The sequence below is a fragment of the Strongylocentrotus purpuratus genome, unplaced genomic scaffold, assembly GCF_000002235.5.
Source record: "Strongylocentrotus purpuratus isolate Spur 01 unplaced genomic scaffold, Spur_5.0 spur5_scaffold_8, whole genome shotgun sequence".
Classification (NCBI taxonomy): domain Eukaryota; kingdom Metazoa; phylum Echinodermata; class Echinoidea; order Camarodonta; family Strongylocentrotidae; genus Strongylocentrotus; species Strongylocentrotus purpuratus.
Window position 1 is genome coordinate 7,170,837 of NW_022145614.1, and position 27,249 is coordinate 7,198,085.

Sequence of the window (27,249 nt, forward strand, 5' to 3'; positions counted from 1 at the left end):
GACAAACTTTGGACAAAACAAACCTTTACAAATAAAAACGAGAAACCCAATGGGAAGGATGACAAACGTTTAGACTAAGTACAGATCTTTGGACAACATGCGATACTACTCAGTTTTATAACAAATCTTCCTCTACTCACCAAGAACATTCAAACGAAAAATTAAACTTTGAGCTAAAGACAAAATCTTTTGCTCCAGCTGCACACTTTGGACAAACGGAAGAATTTTTGTTTAAATTGTAAGCGACGTACCATTTGATCGATAACATACATGTACGTACATCTTTTCTAGCAAAGGAACCTTTGGACTAGCGAAGCCCTTTTGTAATAACAAAGTTATCTGTTGTTTAACTAGAAATCTTTAGACCAACGACAAACCTTGCGACTTCAGACGAACCTACGTAACGATAAACAATCTCCAGGCCAGATATACAAACAACGGTCAGTCACAAGAGAGCCGTCATGTTGGTATATTATGTCGTGGGATTTCAAATGATCTGCAATGAAATGTGGGATTTACGTTAACAAGGAGTCTCTTTCTGAGGAAAAGGTATAACCATGGAACGTCTATCATTATATATGTGTATCTATTTTTTCTCGACTTCGACTTATAAAAAGTAAAAAGTTCTTTCTCTAAACAATCTGTAAGAAATACTTTGCCAAACATATGGAACACTCTACCTCAAGTCCTCCGCTTATATAACAACAGTTCAATGTTTAAAAAAAAAAAAAAAAACTGACCTTTTATTCTGAGTATCGTTAACTTTACCTTCCAAACCTTTTTGCCCCCCCCCCCGCCAATTTAAAATTATTTCATACATGTTTGTGTAGTTTTTTGTCTTTATATTGTGTTTATCGCTGTATTTTGTGATATCTTTAACTCATATATGCTCAATAATATAAATAATATAAATTATAATATTCGGGGAACTTTTTATACAAAGCCACCATGGGCTTTTCCTTTGTTCTCTAATTTCATTTGAAACTATTGTAATAACTGACCATTCCTTGTATGTATATATACTTGTATGTTTATTTGCACTTGCTGTGTTTTTATGAAAATTAAATAAATAAACGAACTTAACCTTGAACTTGAAGCGCATAATTCATTACTTGAGAATATCCACATGACACTAGTGATATGGCGTCTATAACACACAAATATGGAAACATATGACTATAGCAAAACTTTTTTGTCTTATTTTAGAAGGGATTATACCCCTTATTTATTTCACCCTCGCTTACTGGACAAGTTATCAAAATGTTTGACATAAAATGGCAACACGAAAAATGAATCATATTCATATTTAAACGAGATATACATATGAGCGATACAAACACTTCAATGTTATTTGAAACGAATCTTCAAAAGACAATACACTGTATGTACATGTACGCAGTACATATATACACCATTTTACATTTAACTCTTTACAACTAGTACTGTGATTATTTTGTCGTAAGAGTGTTATCAGAGTAACTTAGAATAAAAAAACATGTTTCGCGCTTCAATGGACTGAGTACCAAACAACATACAGGCAGGCGTATTTTAAGATAATTTACAGAACAGATTCTTATTACATTGAGTCTCAAAATGTATTGCTTGCGAGATAAATTACGTTTATAAAAAAAAATATTTCAGATTTTTAAAAAAGACGAAAAAAAAAAAAGACAGAGTATTACTCTCCGAAATTTGGAAAAATGTCAAACTTATATACAACAAAATAAAAACTCTCGTTTCATATGTGAGAGGTACAGTTAGGACGAAACAAATTTTTAAGGGGCAAATAATTGACCCCCAAAATACAAAAAAAAAAATTGCCACACTTTAAATGCAATGAAACGCGCTGCTTTATTTAAAGCGATATAGTTCCTTTGATGCTAGTGATCGAATTAAGAAGAAGAGTGTATTTACATGATATCTAGTAGCTTAAAAGTAACCATCGACCAGATAATTGTTATACGAAACAAATTTTCGTTTTAATTTTGCGCGGACTGGCCAATAATGGCTTCAGTACAAAAACAAAAATCGAATCAGATTGGTGCATCGTAAATGGAGAGAATATTGAAGAAACACATATACAAAACGGCAAAAAACAGATTGCATCTACAGCAGTTCGAACGAAATTCGCGTACAACAAAAAGTAAGCATTCAATCTTAGGTGCAAAGTATACAAGGGAACCACAATATTATCAAATAATTTAAATAGAAATTAGTTTATTACGGAAACTGTAATATACATGATTAAAACGTTATAACGGCGCAAATCTCGGCTACTCTAAAATTGATCAACAAAAACATTTCTAGAACAACTAAAGTAATGCCCACCATTTTTGAAAGACGAGTTGTTATTTTACAGGAATGTACAAAAATGCATTATCATACATAGGAACAGCGCCAAGGAAAAATCATATTATATTTCACCAAATCCATGGGTGGCAAATTTACAAGCAACCCCACTACCATCACGAAACACTTCCGAGAAAAAAATATATACAAGTATCAAAATAACACCAATTATTCATAGAACATTGCCTATACAATCTATTTATATCAAAATCAAAGTCTGCGTTAGTTTACCAATAAAGCACGCGAATTTTTTTTATATTCGTCCAACGATGCTTTAGTTGTATCGTGGAATTTCGTTAGAGAGTCGGGAGATTTCAGGTCACTCCTGGGACCCGTTTCACAAAGCCTTTTTTCAATGACAAATGACCCAAATCAGTGACAAATCCGCTGATATCCAACCAGATGCAAGGATTTAAGTAACTTGAAACCGCTGTAATTTGTCACTGATGACAAGTTTTGTGAAACGCCCCCTGGAGAAGTGCCTTATCTTCTGCCCAATCATAAACGAATGCCCATCGCACACGAGGCGTCATTTGCCTGACGCAGAGTTGCGTCAGTGATTTGTACGGTCTTTAACGCGCCGTGCGAATGACGTAGTACAAACAAGTGATGGCAAAATAATCAGCGATGAAAACATTGCGTTGAATTATTAGCGTCTATAGGCTCGTCACAGCTCGTTTATAACGCGCGGATAACGCAATCAAAATAACGCCTCGTGTGCTACTTGCTTAACTGTCTACAAGTGCTTCCATAAGAGATGAAAGTGAAATATTTCAAGTAACCCGAAACTAAGTGGGTATAAGTGAAATATTATGCGTAAAGGTTTCGATGGAACGTCCATTTTCGTTATATATATTCATTGTATGAATGGTGTCGGATAAATGTTGTTCTCGATCACCCTAAAAAAAAGAGAGATATTTGTCTTTTCTATCAACACTATTACATTTGATAACTTACAATATTTCATATTTTTTCAGGAAAAAGAAACAGATAATTAGTATTGTGCATATTTTCGCGAATAACGTAAAGCAATAAATGAAGAAAACATACGGTCTACTAACAATTTCAGCATAAAAGGAACGATAGAGTACCTGTATAAATTCATTTTAAAGGCGGGCCGATGCAATTTTCACTTAAATACGAAACAATTTCATCATCCAGAAAATGTTTAATACTTGATTTAATAAATTATCGCAGTATAATGCCCGACTGGAACGCATGTAAAATAGCCTATACGACATATCATTCCTTCAAAGCTTAATAATGCACATTTTGTGCATGTATTCTCGGAAAGAAAACAGCAAAATTCATGGTTTCAGTTCCGAATAGGCGGGAGTACTATTTTCATTGGATCCATATTGGCCTTCATGCCGGGCGGTGACGGACGAATACCGAGTACACGAATCATAAGCGGTATAATGAAGAAACGTGCAAGAGATGGTGACCAACATCGTGAATAGATGAAACACTTCCTTGTTAAATATTATATTATTTTATTAAAATTACATTACGAATCCCGACACGGCACTCATAACCTTCGGCAGGTATTAAATGGGTACCCGGTAGGATGCTACCGTCATCGTTGGTCAGTTTTTGAGCGACAAGTAACGCCTGGCCGGACTACTCCCCAGGGAGTGGAGATTGTGCACACCGTGCGTGCGGGCAATTGTTGAATCCAATGAGCGGGGTAATAATATATCTGTAAAGCCCTTAGAGACATTTGTATTAAGCGCTATATAAAAGCGGAATATTATTACGGAGCACTTTAGAGGCTGAAAATATAAATATCCTTTCTTAGATTTGGCTCCTTATGTTGCTAAAAATATGGACAGATAATCTGAAACCATACATTAACAGCTGAAATAAGGCCCGTCTTAAATTTAACAGCGTAAGACAAACTTGTAGCCTGTCCATCTCATTCGGTGGTGATAGTATACAAAATATTGAATAATTTAATTTGCGGGGCAATGCTCATAATTGACAGAAAACTACTCACCATAAAGGGTTAAGTTTTATCGGTGACACCAACTTTGTCGTCAGTAGTCCTTTTATGTGCCACACCCCACATGTGCATCCGTAAAAATGGCAAATCTTTTAAAAATATACCTTACAAAAGGTATTTAAAGTACGATTTTCAAAGCAGTTTTGTAGTGCACAGTGACGGTATTTGGTTTTAAGCGCTATAAATCCAGATTCATTATTATGATAATACTTATGTCGTCCTTGTTTTGTGATTTACATGCAAAAAGAGCCATTTCCGGACAATGTTTTTACTAATGACCGACAGCTGTTACATGGCAGTCGATAGCCACTTTTACGCTCGTAGTTCTGACCAATCAGAGACCTAGAATCCTACCATGAGGTATGTAACAAAATACAACTCCCTTCAGCGGTCCAAAGAATGTTATATTACACCCCCTGCTAGTCAATATCTGTATAATAATACACATGGCTTTACAAAAAAAATGTATAATACAGCGACGCATGCATCATCCTAAAATATATTTTTTTCTATATATCTATTCACGACTTACGGCCTCTATCGTCTTGATGTCTCACAACCACTTTTCATCTCATCGGTATGTCGCCCGAACATCGCGTATGGTCTCGTTACGTCACTAGCAATAGCTACTCCGACATTTAACTTGCGAAAAGAAGATAAAAACGTATAAAGCATGATTGTTAAATAATCATATTTCATATTTGGGAACAGGCATTTCTGAAAGCTCCATACAGGTTAGCGGAAACTGCATTGCGTTTAATGTTAACAAAATTGTGGTATTATAAAAGAAGTGATACGATATGAATTCAATTTAAAAAACGGATATTATTATATTAGAAAGAATTGTCGAAGATCGAAAACGATTGCAACTAGTGTCGAAAAATCAACAAACATGACAATGACGTATTACGTAATCTGAACATGATTTCTATTGGACATTTAGTAGGGCACTGAAATTGACCTTGAATTGATTCTTCGAAACCATTTGCGTTCGTGTTTACTCTAAGAAGTATCAATAATAATAATAGAAAGTTTCTCATCATATGGCGACATGCATGATTGATCAATAGAATATTTCTTGAACATTGTATTTTTTTCTCGCAAACATTACACTCGAAACCGTCTTCAAAAATCCATATCGGTTCAATGAAAAATAATTTAAACGATCGTACAAAATTTTACTACCATGATCTGACGACAAAGAAAAAACACTTGAATGACTTTTACCAACCATCTCTAATTAAGATACAAAACATTACCAGATTGTACGCTTGAACAAGACAGACATTAAGGATAGAGCACCTCTCCTGGTTGAGTAAAATGGAGTACATGGAAGTCAAGCTGAAGGTATTGCCGTAGTTATTCAAGCACGTATGGGTTCCTATAACGAGTTTAAACACCTCATTATTATCAACATGAAAAACTTTTACATGACAATCAATACATGATTGATCAAATCAAAGTTCCCTACTGTCATATAAATGATTAGTTACATATATATTAGTGTAATGTACATGACATGCAAATCAATGAAATAAAAAGGCATGAACTACAACATGTATTATATTTCAATGATTTGTTGGCAGCCAAGAAAAATTTGAAATATTAGTCCTGAATGTACATCGCATTGCCTTTTAGCAATCTAATTCTCCCATTGCACCTTTGTACAGCGCATTTTAATGGAGGATTTAGCTTTCACATAAGTGTACGACATGGTGCAAAACGCATGGAAGATGATTGATATTTCATATTCTTATTTCATACCTTTCAAGTGAGTGAGCAACATGATGCAAAATATATGGGAGATAATTTATTTTTTGCCGACAAATCACCTCACAAATTATGAAAAAGATCCTCTATAATCGGGTAAAGCATTGATATAAGGAATCATCAACAGAAGTGCGTTTATAAATAACATTATTGAACAAAACTGAAATCTTTTGCATGATATTGAAATAATATTTAAAACAAAATAATAATGTACATGCAATATTTTGTATACAATGAGACAGCTTTTGTTAAATACAAAGGGATAATGAGCTCCTAAACAAACAAAAATGTGCATTGCTGGAAGCAGATAAATCACAGACACAATAATAAGTTCCAGAAAGACAAGAAAAATAAGAAAATTGTGATTTGGTTTCAAATTCAAGAAAACTGTTTTTACATCCAAAATGTGTACAAAACAAAAGGGAGAGTTCTCTTGATATACACCACAGAGTATGACAGAATCGTAAGCTTGAGATTTTCCACAAAATTAAATTTAGATCTTGATTTATCTAAAACAATCACCAATATTGATTGATATAAGAATTGATATAAGAATTGATATAAGAATTGATATAGGAATTGATATAGGAATTGATATAGGAATTGATATAAGAATTGTTTTAAGCCAGATCCTATTTGTTTTAATCCCTGCACCAAAATATATATTATTCATTGGTTTAAACTATGGTCACAAACCAGAGCACTTCATGTTTTCAGGGTATCGCTCGGTCGCCGCTGAAGTTTTAGCGCGGAGTTAAGATTCGGCGGCGCCTGATCTTTTCGCTTGCCGCCCAAAATACGCACGGTGCCCGGGCGTTTGTCGCCCGACACCGACCTAATCGAGCGTTCGCCGTCGAGCGATTTAGGTCAAAAATCGTAGCCGCTAGGTCAAAGGCTGTCGAGCGGTCGCCGCCCAGTCGCTGCCCGGTCGTCACTGGGAGATTAGTCGGTCACTGGGCGGCGAGTTCGAAAGCGGTCGGCAACCTTTGACCTCGCAGCTTCGATTTTTGAGTCTATCGCTCGACGGCGAACGCTCGATGACCGGGGAGGGGCGACTGCCCGGGCACCGAGTGTATACCGGTGCCCCGCCGATCATCGGCCGGCCGGCGGGCACTTTCTTTAAAATCAGCCGGTGGCCGGTGGGAGACCGCTCGGGAATCGTTTGGTCATCAGTCGGTCACTGCCGGGACGCCGCCCAGAGAAGGCGAGAAGCTCCCCGATTTCGCCCAGTTTTTACATAAAATGACCGGCGATCGACGGGATATCGACAGGGCACCGCACAGACATCGCTTGGGGCTCTACAACCCGATAGACTTTTCAACAAAAAAAAATCGTTTAGCGATGCCTAAATTCCAGCGGCGACCGAGCAGGCTACAAATCGGTCGGTCGTCGCTCTGAGTTGTGACCATAGATTAAGGTTTTACAATTGTGCATGTGGAGGAAAAACATGAAAACATAAAGCTACAGGTCCAACCCTTATCAAATCATGAAATTTAAAGCCACACTATTAACAAAAGAACCCTCGAAATGTATAGCTATTTTAAAGACAATGCCCTTTTTATTTATTTGTTAACAAACTTGATTAGTTTTAAAGCCCCCCTGCACTACTTATAGCTACTTGCGCCCTCTACACAGCCAAAAATGCCTAATCTGTACCCTTTGACCCCAATGATGCCCCTTTCCTTATGGTAATTGAGAGCTGATTTGAAGAGATAACCACCTGCAAGTGACCTTGCAGGGAGGTCTAATCCCTCCATGCCAAACTAGTGCAGAGGGGCTTTAAAAGGTGATATGATTTTCCCCTCCCCCTTTTCAGTAGCAAATTTGCATGACTCCGTGTTGATGTGAATTGACCTGGAGGCAACATAATCTACTCACAGTGCAATGTGCTCATTAAAACATCAAAAATTAGCAGGATGTACTTACATAGGAGGCTGATTCTATATTCCATTATGTCATATATACATATGATAGTCCTTCAAATATAAGTATAAAGTTACGGGAATGGAATAAACAATCTGTTAATAAGGTAAACAGGATTTAGGATTCATAATCAAAGTATCCAATAGGAAAATATATCATGTCACCTATACATAAAAATAATTAGTAAGTCCTCAATATCATGTATCATGAATGACAAATAATGATTTCACGTTTAAAAATGCTGCTTCCTTGGATGATTCCACCCAAAATAAGAAATGTTTCTTAACCAAAGTAATGATTCTTTCGATTTGTGCGTAATCCTCATGCCTTATACATGTATTTACAAAATAGTACTTTTCTTCAATACAAGTGATTTTTATGCTCCTTGAAAATAAAGGAATCACAGAGGCACTAAATCTTAAGTTGTCTATCCATTTCACTGCAGCAGACGACACTTGAATCATATTCTAGGGTTTTGGTAAATGACCTTTCAGTTTCTGGTGCCTTTTCAAAGTCCCAGGTGTTTTGAATGAGAGAGTGCATACCTTACACGTGTTGGGGAGATCCTGCTTGTGACGGTCTAGATGAGCCTTGAGGGAGCTGAAGACCTGGTAGCGAACGCCACATATCTTGCACGCATACTGCTTCACGATCCAGTGGTCATTCAGATGTTCCTTTACTTCTGTCAATGTTAAAAACTTCCGACTGCAGTTCCGGAATGGGCAAGGACCTCCTCTCAGTTCCTTTAAATGCATTTTGTTGATGTGAACCACCAGGGGGCCTGGTAAGGAGTCAGAAAACTCACATAATCTGCATTCAAAGCTCTGTTTCTCACACTTGTGATGAATTCTTTGATGTGCCGCAAGTGACGAGGTATCGTTGAAGTAAATATCGCAATGATGACAATAGTCTGCCCCTGTCTGTAGCGTGTTTGATATTTCCTGGGAAAGTTCTTTACTACCAAGTCTTTCAGGCATGTCAACTTTGGAAGAAATGTTTGGTGTAACCTTGGAACCCGATGTACCCAGTCCCATTTCTGCAGTTACCGAAGCTTGAAATTCATCACCAAACCTTGCATGACTTTCAGGATTGTTGGTGATGCTGTCAGCCTTTTCAGATGCAGCTTTAGCCCTGTACTTTTCAAAGTGTACTTCATTTACATGGTTTTTCATTTCTTGACGAGAAGTGGTTCCAAATTCACAAAATTTGCACTGTTTATTTACAGGCGCTTCTTGCAGAGACGCCTCAAAAGTCTTCTTACTGCCTCTTGGTCTTCCTCTCTTACGACGTCCAGAAGGCAACAGAGAAGCTGCAGGTTGTGTCACATCACTGGCTGTCCTTACTGCAGGCATCTTCGAAGGAGTCAAGCCAACAGACTGCATCAAGTATGCTTCATGGGCCCGCTTGTATCGCTTCTTTGGGCACTGACTCATATCACTCACTGGCTGACTATCCTTTGGGAAATTTGATTTCAACTGCTTTAAGTTATCTTCCACTTGCAAGTCAGATGCAGCGACTGCAATATTGGAAGTTGAAGAACTCCTCAGCATATTTTGGGGATCAATGCAGGCACCATCAGGTTGATTTTTGTTGCTCTCGAAACCCACAGCTGGGCTATCATTGCTTGTATATCGTGAAATGCTAGAGCTGTGCCTCACTTCAGTATCATCACTTCTTGTTCTTCGAAGGTGATATGATACATGCAAAAATTGATCTTGAGAATCAGCCAGCTTCTTCGCATTGGTTTCATCTGGAACCTGTTCTAGTCTGTGATGAACTGCTACTGTTGTCTTTGCAGACTCACCAGCTGTTAGAGTTAAGCTCTTCTTAGGGATCGTAGTGAGATCAATAAGTGGAATGCTTGAAGTACCTGTGGCTGGATTGACATATGTGTTACAGGTTTTTGCAATTTTTAGGCCAGGCCCTTCAGAAGTGAGTCCATGGTCCAGCAGATCACTGAAAGCATGAGGTTGTCCAACTCTTTCAATACACACATTTCTGTCTATTGCTACATACTGTTCTGGAACTGTTATCACATCTACCATTTGTTCATTTTCTGGTACAAACTCTACTGGGGTAGTTGATTCACCAGACTTCCAAGGATGTCCAAGCTTACTTCCAAGCAATTCAGTGTTCAAATCTTGCCTCGAGATATTCCGATCTTGATGGGACACATAATCAGTTTGTACAGGGCTTCTATCATGGCGACTGTCTACTGTAGTGTAAGTGTTGCTAGAATGAGACATTTCTGATTGAATGCTTCGAGCTTCATTTCTATTTGCCTCTACAATATCACTGCCAGGATGTTCTGATTGTGATCTTGAAAGAGTAACCTGTATCCTGCTCTCCTCAATAACCTCACGATGGAACCGTGCTACAATCTGCTCTCGTGACTCAGCATCCCACATTCTTGGTTTGCAAGACAGATCAAGAGGAGCAATGGGGTTTTGTTCAACATGTACCTTTGTTCTTGCTTTACAGGTAAGGTCAAGTGGCATCTCTTCTTCAGGAGCACTGTTCTTCTGCAACATCTGAGATGTTTGAATGTCCATTTGTCCTGGAAGAGTTGATTCACCGATGGAGTTTGGTGTAGATGATGGAGTACAGTGACTCCTTGGTGTTGATGTTCTTGACAGAGATGCTCTTTCTAACTCTGTTGATACTGGTTGGTGAGACAGAATGGTTAAGTTATCACTGGTATATGTTGTAGAGGTGGTATTCGATTTTGGTGTAGGAGTTCGGCTGTGCATTCTGGGAGTGGGAGTTCTTGATGTCGTGTGGCATAAGTTAGTAGCAGCACCTGTCAAAGAGCTACCTTGATTGCTTTGCACTGTGTGTGGATGATACAACACATGCTGGGAATCAACCATGTTCATTCTCTGGCTCGATAAGAAACGATCAAATGCAGGATTCGGCAGTTGATGTATTAATTGATTTGAAGTCTGTGAAGGATGCTGAATCAGAGTAGGGCTCTGGTTGAGCCCCATAATTGGTAAGACATGTGGGGTTTCCAGGAGAGAAACGCATGAAGTCTGACTTCCCAATAGATCTTGACCGGCGTGATCATTTTTAATGGCTCCACATCCACCATGAAGTTGCCTCAACATATCAAGTGCTATATCTTGATCAACCGGGGCCTGTGTAGGTTCTTTGCCAGGATTAGACTGCGGCTGTTTTACAGTTGAGACTTGCATTGGCGTGCTTGATTTCCTTGCAGGCTGAAGATTTTGTTGAAGATTCGTGCGGGGTGGAATTCCAGCCTGCGTACCATCAGGATAGACAGCAATCAATTGTTCTTTTGGCCCTGAAGTAGTATACACTGGAATATTGTCTGCATATCCCAAATGATGATGGGCAGGCGAATACCTTACTCTGCTGGTTTCTCCTTTGTCATGGATTTGCTGATTTTGAAATTTTGCTAGGTTTCTGGGTAGCTGGTCTGCGATTGGAGGGCTAAATGTTCCAGCTGTTGCAACCCTGCTACCATGAAATTGTGGCCTCTCATACTCTTCATGGCCTAATCCGACCGACATGCCCTGAGCTCCAAAGTGATTGGGATTTGTTCCAATAGGTAAATTTCTCTGAGGAGATGGTCGAAAATATTCCAAGTATGTGTGATTAATTGTCACAGCAGTGTTCTCTCTTTTTGGTACATTTGCATTTCGCTTTTCTCTGTCTATTTGCGACTGCATACGTAGCTCTGCTAGTTGATTTAACGCTAACTCCCTTTCTGATGGATAGGTCGCAGAATTTTGCCGAGAAGTACTCCTTTGATTGGGGTTAGGTAATTGACTTTGGGGTTGATGGTGCATCAGGTTTGGCAGATCTGGTGCAACAAGCTTTTCTTTACTCAGCAGGTGTTGTTTGAGCTCGTCGCAGGTTCCTGACTGTTTCAAATATGGATTCCTCAGTTGTATCATAGGTACAGGGGGTTGTTGTTGGAGGAAATGTGAAGATTGTTGCGAAGGATTTAAAAAGTAAGTTCTATTGGTGTTAAGCTGGGGTCTTATTTGAGTTTTGTTATTTCTAGGTGTACCAAAGAAGGTTGCTTTATCTTGGGGAATGTACTGGGGAATGTACTGAGGAATGTGCTGCACAGTCTTTGCACCTATGTCAACCTCTTCAGCTGAACTTTGTACTGTATGCTGCATTTTTTTACCCTCTCTTTGAGGATCTGTCATGCATCCAGAGGATGAAATGGTTGACTGAATTTCCACCATCGGAGTAACACCTTGGTTGCTTGGCAGACTCCCAGATGGGACTAAGCTCTTCAATGCAGCTGTAGCTGATGCACTATACAATTCCTTGCCAGCTGATAGTGTCCTAGGATCATCACCAGCGATCATTACTAGATCCTCTACTCTTGAAGTAGCTATGACCACTGGTTCAGGACCTCCGTTCAAGGGCTCTCCGACTTGACAGTCATCACTACTTGGCCTCTTCTCTGAATTAGAATCTCCCAGTGTTTCTGCATTAGTTCCAATTGGTTTCATTACTACAGATTGATTGGCTTCAGCAGGACTTGACTCATTGATGTGAGAAAGATGACTGTGTGAACTCTTGGAAATGGGGAGTTTGCATGTAGTATGGCTAACCAATTGTGTCTTCTGTGGTGATTTTGGTTTCTCTAAATCCTGATTGATTTCTTTCTCTACCATTGGATCGTCTACTTCCAGATGGTTCCTTCTTCCAGATGGTTCCATAACAATGGCCTCCTCTTGCAGCAGTGATTGTGAGTTTTCACCTGGTACTGATTCCTCATTTTCTGACAGCTTTGTGGCTGTGTCAGGAGACTTACTCCCAAATACGACATCTGAATCAGCTACAAAGGTCATTTTGATATGTTTCTTGTCTCCTTTTTCTGTTGGATTTTGTTTCTTGTGTGATTTCCTTTTGCCTTTTGCAAGGTGTCGATCTCTAGATCTCTTTCTTTTCTTTGGATTAGTGAACTTTACAGTCCATTTACAGGCAGTTGAAGTTAATGAATGTTCTACATCTTTTCTGTGTCTAGTTGTGTGTAGATTTGGCACATCTTGTACAGTTGATGAAGGTACCCCAACCTGAGCAACATTATTATCATTGCATTCATCATGATCATTCCAGTCATCCCCATCACTGAGTGGGTATGGTATAGTAGCACCCCCTGAACTTGTTGTAGACATAGCATCCTCATCATATCCCCCTACAGTTTCCTCACAGGCAACTGACAGCATGTCCATTGTCCCTTCACATGTTGATCCTCCCAAGTACACGAAAGGATCTTCATTGGCTTGTTTCTTTGCATCAATAAGATTAACAAGCCCCTCTGATGTTTGGGAAAAATTTGAATAAGTAATATCATCTTTAAGATTGTTCCCATCTTGTGAAGTATCAGTCTGGTTTGCCGAACTTTCAAATGAACCATTTGGATGGGTAGGACTACAGAGAGATTCAGGTAGAACAGTTGGCTCTGTTGTAACACTTTCTTTAGGACAGTCCTGTCCCAAGTATTCTGCTGTCAACTCTTTTTGGCTCTGGTCAAGTTTAGAAGTTTCTAGTTCTTCCAAATTGGACTGCAGGGAAAGTTGATGATCTGCAGACTGATCCTTAACCATGTCTCTGTCCTTTGTTAAGCTGGGCTGAGGATTACTTTCCTCCTTCTCACAATTCTGTATTTCTTGTTCAATGGAAGAGTTAGACTGCTGAAGAGCATCAACTACTTGATTTTGCTGCATTTGTGATAGTGATAATGGTTGCGAATCTTCAAAGTCAGATTCATTTTGTGAATCACTGGAAAGTGGATTGTCATTTTCCCTTTTAGTGCTATCTGACTGTGCAGGTTCCTGTTGTTCATTACTTTTAGTCACGTCAGTTTGACCGCCTCTTTTGTCAATCCTGATCGGACATAATTCCTCGACATCAGGACCAGTAGACAAAGTTGACTGAGGTTCCTTTATTTGTTCTTGTAACTCCATCGCATCGGAACAGTCTTCAGGCTTTGATGGCACAGTGGTAACCTCATCTGTGTCCTCCTTAGACTCCAATGTGGCCTGTAACTGTTCACTAGCTGTTAAGCTTGCATGTTCAACTTTTGCATATGAATCTTGCAGGACACCCACATCTACTAAGTCCTCCTCATTATCATCTGATGAGCTTTTAGATTCCTTCTCTGTATCCTTACATGATGTTTCTACTGTTGCGGGACATTCCTCTGATATGACTTCCTTTTTGTGCAGATCTTTTTCAGGTTCCTCTTCCTGGAATTCGGTTTCCTTACACTGCATTATGGGAGGATGTTCTTCACCTTTGTGATTTTCTTCTTGGGAGGCTCTATGTATAGAATCTTCACTAGCTCGTTTGTCAAGGTTATCTTCAGGTGTTTCTGACAATCTAATGGTCCGTTTTTCTTTCCTTTTACAGGCTTCAGAATCTGCATCGTTGGAAGGTCTGACATGGTTTAGTAAATCAGTAGCACCGCTAGAAAGTTCTGCTGTATCTTGACCATTTAGTGAAGAGTCTCCTTCTTGGACGTTTGTATCAGCTTTGCAGTCATCGGAAATCTCAATATCACCTACTACAGAGTGAGCAACTTTCTCTTCATCAACTAATTCTGGTGAGCATCTATCAAAAGTGGAGTTGGGTAGTTCTTTAGGATCAGCCACATGTTGTGATTCTTGACGTAAGCTATCAGCATTATTTTTATCAGTAGGGTGTGCTTCATGTATTGGTATCCCTTTATCGACTGCGGTGTTGCTTTGCAGATGCTCATCATTCATATCTTGAGAAGTATTGGGCTTCTCAGAACTCTCATCGTTGCATTCTGCAGGATTGTTCCCGTCACTCGATTGTTCATCTCTTCCTTCCATTCCAGGCGCCATATCAACCTCCTCAGTAACAGATTTTGAATGTGTTTCTTGTTGATCCATTTCTTGCATCTCTGTGTCATCTACCACACTGCTTTCCTTTTGGTCTATTTTGTTGTCCACATCTTGCATCACTTTGCTATCAGGCACACTGCTTTCATCGTTTTGCTCAGAGATGTTGCCGCTGTCCAGTGTAATGCCATTCTTTTCTTGATCATTTTCAATGATATCTGCTTGTTTTACATGTTCTGACCAAGTTTGGTGTAATGGCTTTTGTGATACATGGAATTCTTGAATAGCAGTGGCATTTCCATTTAGTTCTTCAGTGGTGTCTATAGAATCTGGCATAGGAAGATTCTGAAGCTTGGTAGAAGGGCTTTTCTTACAATCCTGAAATCCCACACCTCTACTGGGACTTGAATTACCAGATGCTGACATGCTTGGGGATGATGCTGAACTTACTAAATGGTTGGGCGAAATACCAAGATTAGGAAAGGAATTCTGAAACTGCATATCATCACATTGGTCTGTTTGTTTCTCCTGTATTTCAGTTGGAGTGCTCAGCACCTTCCGATCATTATGGATACATTCCTCCTTGGAAGTCGAAGACTCACTGATTGCGATGTGGCTTGGGGATTGTTCCTCTAATAACTTGACATGTGGATGTATGGTGTCATCTTCATCTGGAGTCTCAAACTCGAATTCTTCCTCATCGTCTGCAACACCAGCATCTTCCTTCTGGAGATCTTGATCAACTGCTTCAGCTGCATCAATTATGTCAGTTTCAGGCTGAGGTGGATCTGATCCTAAGGGCCAGTTATGAGAAAAATCTTCAACATTGACATTCTCTCGTGGCTTATCAAACTCTGAGGTAACGTCAGATGGGTTCTCAAATTCAAATTCATCATCATCATCGAGGCAAGTACCATGGAAAGCTTCTTTTTCTAATATCGGTAAGGTGTCAGAACCCCCAGAGTGTGGACTGTTGTGGGAAGCGTAGCCATATTGACCACTACCCCCATAGGCCTCGAGGCAAGGTATCTCAGGGTCTGATACACTCAGTTCTTGATGCCATTCATCTTGCTGTATGAAATAACTGAAATCAGACGCATCCAAGTTTCTACCCTGATTAGAAGTTTGAGAATTCAAAACGCTTCCCAATGCCTGGAATATGTTTTTCCTCTCCCTCCTTGGCAAAATAGATGAATCGTCAGTAACTTTCACTGGAACATTATTAACACTGGTAGTTGAATTGGCTCCACTGTGTTGAGTTTCCATGTCTCCAAAGTGTGTACAGCTACTTGAGAGTTCATCTTTTGACAAGGAAAAGGTCTTCGCAATTCTCACTTGTGCAAGTCCATCTGATTCTTCAGTAGAACCGTCTGTGGCTACTATGGATACATTCTCTGAATTCCCTGGATTACCTTCAGTAATACTTTTTTCGCTTTGATCTCTGCCACACATGCTTTCCTTTCTCATTACTGGAAGCACACAAGGAGATCTGGTCCTGTCCAACATTTCTTTGGAGCTGTCTGTAATTGTAGAACCCTGATGAAATTGTGGCATATGGAGATTTGATGAAGGTGATGAAGCGACAGCTTCGGAGAGGGGATCCGGAGCAGAAGATGACAATGAAATGGTGACGTTGCTTGGGCTCTGACATGCTTTCTGGATGCTAGGCTCTTCTGGAGTTTGAGGACATTCATCTCCTGATATTGTTGAGAGGCATTCATTTGATCCTGGAGGAGTCAAGCATGTAACGTCTTCACTCATCCCTTGAAATTCTGATGATGGTTTGTCCTTCCAAGCTAGTGTCCGCATAGCACTGGAAACATGGCCACTGTCATCTTTTAGAGGATTAGGTTGTGTATTATGTAATAATGATACATCCGTCTTCTGTTGTCTGCTTTCAATTAATTTTGGAACACAAAACGGATTGCTGTTCCTATCCGTTCCAGGAAAGTTATCATCAATAAGTCTTTCTTGTTGCAGGGGCAAGTCTTTTTCCACATGTGATATGATACATCCACTTTCCTGATGTAGTATGTCAAGTTTCTGGACATGAAATACTCTATGTGCTTCTTCCTGGCAGTTTTTCTGTGATGGCAACATGGTCGTTGTGTCCTTCCGTGGCCTCCCACGACTCTTTTTCGTTTGAGGTTCCTTGTTACCTTGTACAATGTCCAAACGATCCAAATTTCTTGATGTTATCATTTCTGACCTGTTCCTACAGTGTTTTCTATGTGGTAATACTGTCCTTGACTGGAACTGCTTTGCTCCTACCGCATCATCAATTTTCTGCTTTGGAGGTCTTCCTCTTTTACGTTGTGGCTGGTCTGAGAGTGGAGTAGTTGGCTCACACAAAATCTCGTCTGACGAATCAGTGAAATCATAAACACTTATGGATTCACCAAGATGTTTACCATGTTTTGATAATGGTTTCCATTTTTTCCTTTTCGCAGATCGATTCACATATGTGGGAGCAGGAGGCAAAGGAAGGTTTCCAACGAAATGAAAGTTCAACAGCTTTGGCTTGTTCTGTGACTTTTTTGGAGTATTTCCTTTTTCTTTCACACATGCTAAGTGGCCATTGGCTGGAGAAATTGTAGATGATAGGCTTTCACATGCTTCTTTATCATTAGTCCTTTGTTCGCTTGCCTTTGGCTCAACTGATATAGAAGTATCTCCAGGATCGCCACATAATTTAGTCCTGCAACTTTGTGAAATTTCCTCTTTGGATTCCTCGATTTCTTGAGGAATTCCTTCTGCTTCTATCCATTCACCATTGATTTCTTCTTTGGAATCCACGATTTCTTGAGGAAATTCTTTTGCTTCTAACGATTCACCATTGATTTCCTCTTTGGCTTCCTCGATTTTTTCCGCTTCTTTCAACTCACCATTGATGCATTTTGAATTTTCAACTGTTCTCTGAGAGTAGGTTTTACCAATACAAGGTGTACTGTTCCTTTTATGAGAATGGTAGAACTGTTTCTAGCAACTCGTCCTAAAACATTGGCATATCTAGGGAATCTCTTGGACACTCCTAAGTCTCTTGATTTTGAAGGAAGCAATCTTCTCAATGGGTAATTACGAACTATGTCATCCTTTCTAGCTGTGGAGCCAACCTTTGACTTTTTACAGGGGTGATTTCTTTGACTCTTTGTTGCACTAGACAAACGACTAACAGGAACAGCAGTAGGAATTACATTTTGTGCGTTGCCTTTGTCAGGTACTCCATTCTTTGGTGGCCTACCACGCTTTCTTGGTTGATAGACAGTTGATAGGCTATGGGGCTTCTTAGTAGAGCCTATGTTTTTTGCGACTGTACCACCTACATCTTTAAGATTCTTTGGTGGCCTTCCACGTTTCCTCTTGATGTTGACTACCCGTTGTTCAGGTACATTCTCTGTTCTTATGAGGGGGACATTTCCCTTGACTGCTTTGCTTGATTTCAATTCAGATTGCAATAGTTCGCTGTCATTGGAAGTGTTTTCCAGTGCCCCCTCATGGGGAAATGATGTACCCAAATCTAAGTCATTCTTGTAAGTCAATCCACACCTGGTTTCAACCACATTTCCATTTCTAATGTCTTGGCCATTCTCATTGTGTCCTCTGAAGTTTTCTTGGATTTGTTGTCTGGGAACAAGACCAGGAAGAGACAAATGCAGCTCTCTCTTTAGACGAACAAGGGGAGATAGAAGCTTTAGGCTAAAGTTATCATTGAATTTTGAGATAATGTCATGATCACTTATACCTAATTGGTTATGGTAATCATCACTCTTTCCTAATTGGTTATGTAAATCATCATTGCTCTTCTCTACCATTGTTTTTTCATCATCTATACTTTGGAGGCCTTTAGGATGAAAGGTGTTTTCGGAACTCGTCTCACATCAATCACTCTTGTCTCTTTCATTTCCACCTGTTTAAATGAATCCAGGCAAACTCGGTGGCATAGAGATTGTGTAAGAAGACTGGCTCCTGTATGTCTCGCAGTCCTTTCTCAAAGATGTCAGGGCAAGGAATTTGCAGATCTGAAGAAAAAAATAAAATTGGAAGAACAAGAGTTTAATTCTTTCCCTCTGTCATCTGTCCATTAATCTTTAAGAAGATATCATGAGAGTACTTCATTTTCTTCGAAGAGTGATAATCAATGCTTAAAAATATGTCCAGATTTGAAAACAAAAGTGTTGTATCAATTTTCTCTCTATTTAGCTATCAAGGTATCTCCTCCCAATTTCGGAGGTTGATTGCAACATTTTTCACACATCTCTGTTTTCTGCCATCCTACGGAACCTTTAAACTCTTACAGCGTCATATTTCACTCCATGTCTCATTCCCCCTCTCTCTAAGACAAGACAAATTGGGGCTTTATATTGTTTTTAAAGCTATGAAAACTAAGGACAGAAAAGACATTTTGAAATGCTCATTGAATGATTTTTGAATTGGAACGACAATACAATAATGTGTGCAAGATCATGACATCATCAATATTAAATAATATAGCAGAATCAACAGGAACTCAAAACTTAGCCCTGTCAAATGTATAATTACAACTGCATAATGCTCTGGCATAAAGTATGTGCAGATCAACTAAGTGAGAAAACACACACACACATATATGCAAATACAAGTCTACAAAACAAAGATGAATTAAAAGTCATATCTAATGGTAATAATGTTTATAGCTCTCATGATTACTGTATGAGAAAGGTGCTCAATAATGATCACACATTCTCATCATAACGGGGGAATAAATTCTAAATAACTGAACTTACAGATTTTAATACTATTGTATCTCCTATCCTCATTCATTTTAGAAATCACAAGCATTCTTTAAAAAGCTAATATATGGAGAAACACACATATTTACATCAGGAAGTATTGTTTGAAGTTTAACCACACATATTTGCCTTTAAAATGGGGGAAAGTGTATAATACATTTTCAACCTACTCCTTTAATGGGGCATCTTTTCAAATACATGTACCGGTACTCATACCAAACCATTTCCTGTGCAGGGAACATGAAATACAAGTCAAAATTCATGATATCTCTTGTAAATCAGAAGACTTATGACCCCTCACCCCTCAATGATCGGAATGGGAGGATATACACCTCTTCCTACATGGACAAAATAATCAGTCAAAATAACAAGCATATTATTTAACCAATGAACAAAGTTTCATACATACATATATAAAGTTATTTCACAGCAACATACTTACTTACTATAAGTGTACCAAAAACAGGGAAGTATAGAAAGTAAAAACAAACAGATACACATACAAAGCTCAGTTGTAACAATGCTGGTTAAACACAAATTATGCATCTGTGGATCTAAAAACCAAATACTACTTGTGTGAGTCTTTCCTACTCCCCTTTAAATTCTTTCAGCAAAACCAATCATGTATAGCTTAGCGTTGGTGTGCAACAATACACGTTCCTTTGGTTTTGTGTAAAGAATTGAAAACCATCAAACTAAACTAACAATGCCTTCTTACATTCAAGTTACTCGAGCATGAAGCAGTATAGCGTCACAACTAAATCTTACCACATTCAGGCAAGCTACAGATAAATTTCTTTCACACACCTTAAAATGTCCCCTGTGATGGTATAACATCAACAGTTAAAGTGTAACAAGTGATCAGACAATTGCACTCGTGGGTACTCATAGAAGTAGGGGCCGGGTGGTCGTTATCATCATGCTCTAATGCTCCTACAACAGGTACAGAATTCTATACGTGTATGGCACTTCCATAATCATGAAGTTGATGTGCTAAAGGCAATTTGTGTAACGAGAGCGGTTTGTATCTACGCCAATGCAATCAGAATTGATTAGTCATATGCAGTCATTCTAGTGGTCTCCTGCTCAACATAATTGAAATGGATATGAAACCATGGTTCTATCTGAGGTACAGTGCACCGTTTCAATGATGAATAAATGTACAGTACAATGGCAAGTTTATTTAGGTTGCGTTAGTTGGTGGTTCACTATCGTAAGGGTATTTAAATGCTCAAAGAAAGCAGAAAATTCTGTTTTGGGATCAAGGATTGGTCATCTCATACAATTCTCTCCATAGGTTGCCTTCATATTTGATTTTCATCTTTTAAATCTAACTTGGATTTAGAGATACACGTCAGCATATATACTTTTATACAACCAATACTTGGATGAAGCGTTTTGTTTCTTTATCAACATATTACCATACATTAGATTATAAAATACATGTTATTGATTTCGCTCTTTAATTACTAAAAAATGGGGTGAGGTCTGATGTTATGTCTTATTCTACACATATATCACCCTTATAAAAAAATTCCATGGTACACTGTATTTTGGCTATGGTACATTTACCATGGTACTACCATCGTAGTACCATTACAATTATTACGGTATATCACAAATATAGAGCCATGGTAGTACAGTCTGTATCATGGTAGTAATATATATATATATATATATATATATATTTTTGTAAGGGCTGTCAAGGTCGGGACAATCAAGGTTGGGACAATCATACCAATTTTCCTCCACCGATTACCAATGGAAAAGCAAGAAAGAGTCTGATAACTCATTACCTGGATGGCATTCAGCTAAGCAATTAAGTTAACTGCTCATCCCATTGCGACTGATATAACAATAGCAAAGTTGCAGGTTTACACTTTACTACCAGCCGCTTAGTATGCTTGCTCTCTGATGCATTCATACAATTTCCTAATCAATTAGTTTGAATATTGAAATTCAGTAAGGAGCGTAGCAATCAATATAATTGCTATTTTATTTTGAGTTCAAATATGAGTCATCAATAATAGATGGATGCGTATTATTTCTCTCTTTTTTAGCATGACGTATATCCTTGTGGAAAGCTGCAAAGCATTAGCCAGGGAACATAATGCAATTGTCCAAAATGCAATTAATTCACCAGCATTAGATCGTGGTTATGTAGGTTTGAGAATGAGTGAGTGAGTGAGTGGGTATGTGTATGTGTGGGTGTATGCTTGTGGGTGTTGTGAGTGCATGCATATTTTGTATTGTATAAATTACAGTATATTTTGCATGCCATTTGAGGAAAGTTTTGGAACGTATGATCAGTGCAATGGTAGAAGTGTTGGTTGAAACAGTAATAAATTAGATTTCCTGGATCTTCCATACAAATGGGTAACAAGCCTAATGAATGATTAACTTTAAAAAAAATTGTCAAGATTAATGGTGAATGCTGGTTTTATAGAAGTGCTAAGGTAATGCAGCTGGCTTGTTAATTGTAATTACATCACTATTGAGATCTATCAATTCACACATAATACTGCTCTATTTCCCTTCATTGATCTCACAATAAAGAAATCTGAATTAAGAAAACTGTTGTAGAAGGGAAATATATTTGTCTAGCAGAACAGATATGCTTGACATTTTTTGTCCAATTTGAGAAGAAAAAAAAAATTATCATTAAATTATTCGGCCGTCTGGAGCACAAAGATAAAAAAGGATATCCTTCAAAAAAAAAATGGCCTTGACCGATGATATTTTTTGAACATCTGGCCAAAAAATATTTGTTAAGCATCCGGCTAAAAACTGCATATGTAATAGACAATGAATACAGAGACATTCTTTTCAAATCAACAAAATTGTCATTTAAATTGACCACAGATCACACTATACTTCAACAGATGCAAAAGAGGTTGAAAAAAACATAAAAATAACCACAAATTATGCCCGCGTCATCAACCGCTATGGTGCGTGCCCGGGAAAAAATTATCATCAACATGCATACTGCCTCATCTCAATCTACAAAATGGCTGATGAAACAAATTAAACAAAGTTTTACCTACACGATACCACTGAAAATACAAAAAAAGTCACTGCCAGGCTGACACCATTCCTCTAGTCATAATATAAAACAACACATGCAACATATGTATGAATAGAAATTCAGATCAACATGATGGACAAGAGAAATCGAGTTTGGGTTTGGGCTTTTGACAGTCACTTGAATGGGTTCAAATTAGGGTTATTTTTTTGATGACTTTACTATTTTACTGAACATGCGGAGTGTTGTCATCTGGTCATGCTACAGTGAAAAAATATATACTGAAGAGTGGAGAGCAATGACTGCCAAAAACACGTCAACATGAGCTGACGAAAAGGGAAACAAAGCTATGAAAACAACGATGACAGAAATCCTTGCCTTTACGAACATCTTCCCTTTCCTCTGTGTAAAAAAGAGTTATTCCTACATATTCATTCAACACAATGTACTATAAACCACAAGTCTCTGACTTGTTTGAGAAGGCAAGGGTTATAGGGGTCGGATGCAGTTTTAACTTCTAAGAAAGAATGCATTGTACTACAGTTGGTACCAAAGTTGCGGATTTACATATACCACAGAATAGGATACAACCAAAATGAAATTCCATCAATAAGCGGAAGGTCAACTGCCATAAATACCACATTAGAAGCCATATGTGAACGACCAGCAACAAAAACAGCTACAAAAAGCAACCGGCACTTATAGAACATCAGTGAATACATGTATGAATGTACTCACCTTCGCAATGAGAAGAATACTCATGGTGAAGGGCATAAAATCAATAACATGGATGTATGGATGAGACATCATGATGTGTTTAGTCATGCTCACTATAGTCTACTTTGTATAAACCATTCTTGCACGAGCAGTAAAGCTACTCCCCTAGCCAAAGCCATCATGCAGGGAAAGAGCTGATGCTCACAATACGGAATAAAAATGAAATTAAGCCAACGTTTCAATATACATTTCTATAATGGACATGGGCTGGGGAACCTGATCGCTAATCACATCCTGACACGTTGCCTGCGACACTTCACTCCACGACACACAAAGAGCGTGATCCTCCTCCTAAATGAAACCATGGTAACCGCATCATTTTCATAAGAGGTTGGATGGAGAGGAAGGGGGGGGGGGTGCAAGGCATGTATGAGTAATCATCCCACCCAATACCTGGATGTATGTGTGTGTATTCAGTAATTTGGCAGGTTAAATCCAAACCTATTCATCACTTCTCTTTTATTCCTGACTTCTCTTTTATTCCTGACTTCTCTAAAGAATAAAATATATGCCTGAATGCATAAACACTATTGTTCTTATGAATCATTTCTTTTTTTTCGCCATCATGTTATTGTGTTTTTGTGACCTGTTCAAATGCTCCAATGAATCTCCCAGGGTGTTGTGGGGGCGGAACATGTACAAATGCTTTTCTTCTCTTTGTAAACAAAAACTGACAATGAAAAAGCAATTCTGCTGCGCGATACCACAAAGAAATGACTGCCTTCCAATATGATTTGGTTTGGTAACCACAAAATAGAGAAAATACAATTTCAGTAGCTTATCAAAACAACCAGTTGGCAAACTGAATACATTTTCAGAAAGAATGCTGCACGTACAGATTAACAACTTTCTCCAATGATAGTAAAATCAAATATTTCTCACAATCTTTAAGTGAACCCCCCCCCCCAAAAAAAAAGGCAATGGATGGAAAACCATGTGGTAAGTTTTGCATGAATCTATAAAATACAATTAGTTAAAAAGCTGTCATTTCACATTCAATGATGATGACGCACAAGAAACGCACAAACACATAAAGTTAATACATGAAATGTAATATATATCTTCATCTGTTATCCGTCTCAGAAAGATCTTACATTTAAAAGAATATGAATCAATAAGCATTTATTTCAAACTGTTTGTAAATGTAAATCTCAATTTTCAAAGCCAACAAATCGATCGAACCAATGCATTTTGGTTCTCATTTTGTTTAGTCGGTCATCAGGAAACGCACAAATCAAAGCGTACCTCCTAAATTGTTATTACAAAAGAAAAACAAATGAATGGGTGATTTGTTCGGCATTAATATTTCACAATAAATACAACGCATGCAATAGCCCATGAAGTTTCCATAGACCCCGTCATAGATTGATGCAGACAGTTTTTTACTGACAAACCCTGAATGGATCATTGCTTATCTTTTATTTGTGAATTTCTAAAGAGCCATATTGAAGGCATTTTTGGGGAGGCAATATGACGTCATAAGTCAAATTCATTATTCTCATTTCTAAAGCATCTAACCATTTACCCCCCCCCCAACAATATTTTTTCATTCATATCTAACAATGAAGATGACGCACAAGAAACGCACAAACACATAAAGTTAATACATGAAATGTAATATATATCTTCATCTGTTATCCGTTTCAGAAAGATCTTACATTTAAATGAATATGAATCATAAGCATTTATTTCAAACTGTTTGTAAATGTAAATCTCAATTTTCAAAGCCAACCAATCGATCGAACCAATGCATTTTGGTTCTCATTTTGTTAAGTCAGTCATCAGGAAACGTACAAATCAAAGCGTACCTCCTAAATTTTTTTTACAAAAGAAAAACAAATGAATGGGTGATTTGTTCGGCATTAATATTTCACAATAAATACAATGCATGCAATAGCCCATGAAGTTTCCATAGACCCCTTCATAGATTGATGCAGACAGTTTTTTACTGACAAACCCTGAATGGATCATTGCTTATCTTTTATTTGTGAATTTCTAAAGAGTCATATTGAAGGCATTTTTTGGGGAGGCAATATGACCTCATAAGTCAAATTCATTATTCTCATTTCTAAAGCATCTAACCATTTACCCCCCCCCCCAACAATATTTCTTCATTCATATTTAACACTGAATAAGTTATAAAATCTACAAAAGTAATGCTATTCTTTACCCCCCAAAATCTCTTGGTACACGATATCTTTAACAAAAGTGTTGCAACGTATCTGCAAAATCTATGCACTTTTATTTTGCAGAAATTCTCAATTATATCTACCAAAAACAATTGATGAGATGAATGATATTGATGCTGTAGAAATAAGAATGAATGCACAGATATTCTAGAAATTTGACAAGTCTTTTTTATAAAGAGAGAAACCTAACAAATCATTTTTACCTTTACCACGTTCTAAAAAAAACCACTGAAAAGTGTGATTATAGTCAGAAGACTGTAAGACAAAGGCTCAGCAACCCAAGCAATTTCACTCACTCAATATATATGCTACTTATTTTGGAAGGACGCATGCAATCTATAGGATCATTTCCTTCCAAGGACTTAAAATTATAATACAGCAATTAGATGAAGTAATTTTGGTTTATGAAAACGTTTTTAAATTAATAGAATGATAAATGTAGAGCCAAAAAGACTAGAGTCATGTCTTCATCATATCAACTGACGTCTGAAAGTGCAACATTATTCACATTTTTTTGTTATGTTCACTACTTGATCTAAACTTCTGAATTTCAAATGAAATTATACTAATAACGTCAATCTACACATAAACCTGTTTTCAAATGTCTCTCAGTTAAAACTCAACACACAGGATTCTAATACAAAGGGTCTATTCGACAAACACCAATGCTGAGGACAAAAAGTAATTCATTGTCGTTTATGAAGCATATCATCACGTGAAGCACTTTACAAGATTAACTGTTTAATAATACATACATGAGCGAATGCAGCCTGAGAGGCTTTGCAAAATAACAAGTCCTCTTCCTGGTAGTGCGTGACAAATTAGTCTTTTTGAATGCACACTGCGAACAAAAGGAATTAGGCGTGGGAACCAATTCACACATCTGTTGTTTCCAAATATAACGATGCTTTCATGATGTACAATTTATACCTGAATTTTCCCCTGTCAAAATGATTGAATTCTACACCATGCATATAAAAGAACAAAAATTGACAGCATGCGTGCCAAAATTTTAGAAATTCCACTGGTAGTAAAATAAACCAATTACAACACACGTATGTATGCAAGCACACAGCAAACAAAAACTCAAAAACACTGAATCTCTGTATACACTGGTAACAGTTGGAATCTGAAACTAAAATATGGGCATTCAGAGACATGAGAGATTTTAGAATGGTAAGTGCACTCCAGAAGAATTATGTATTTATATATAAACTAATGAAATAGTGACAGGGCAAACATTTTACAAATGCCTTCTATAATTTCCTTCACAAAAGCTCAATGAATTCTAAATTGAATTGATATTCATATATGAAAGCTTCTCATTAATTTAAGAAGACACTGTCTGATGCATTTTCTATTTTTTCGAGTAAAAAGCTCTATTAATTTTATTGAATTGAGGTACGGCAGTTTTAAAAACTTATCATTAATTCCAGGAATTTATTAAATATTTCCTATTTAATCAAATAAAGCACAATTATGTACATACAAAAAAAAAGAGGGTTTTCAGTAAATTTAGAATGTTGTTAAATTTATCCATCTACATTAGCACACAATACAACATCCAGATGTCATTTATTGATGATGGTTTACC

The 27,249-nt window shown here is 37.9% G+C and overlaps 1 protein-coding gene across 8 annotated transcripts in view; it reads right to left on the minus strand.

Annotated features, from left to right (window-relative positions):
* Window positions 1–1,188: 1,188 nt before the first annotated feature.
* LOC105443635 overlaps window positions 1,189–27,249 on the minus strand; it is a 55,782-nt gene continuing 29,721 nt past the window's right edge. For 4 of the 8 annotated variants that reach the window (XM_030976027.1, XM_030976028.1, XM_030976026.1 and 1 more), the window contains exon 6: window positions 1,189–18,917. In XM_030976027.1, the coding sequence (XP_030831887.1) occupies window positions 8,512–17,100 (8,589 nt within the window). In that variant the 5' untranslated portion in view covers window positions 17,101–18,917 and the 3' untranslated portion in view covers window positions 1,189–8,511. Of the gene's footprint in view, window positions 18,918–20,109; window positions 20,249–27,249 lie in introns of those variants that run through there. The other 4 variants (XM_003726093.3, XM_030976030.1, XM_030976031.1 and 1 more) reach the window with 4 other exon arrangements.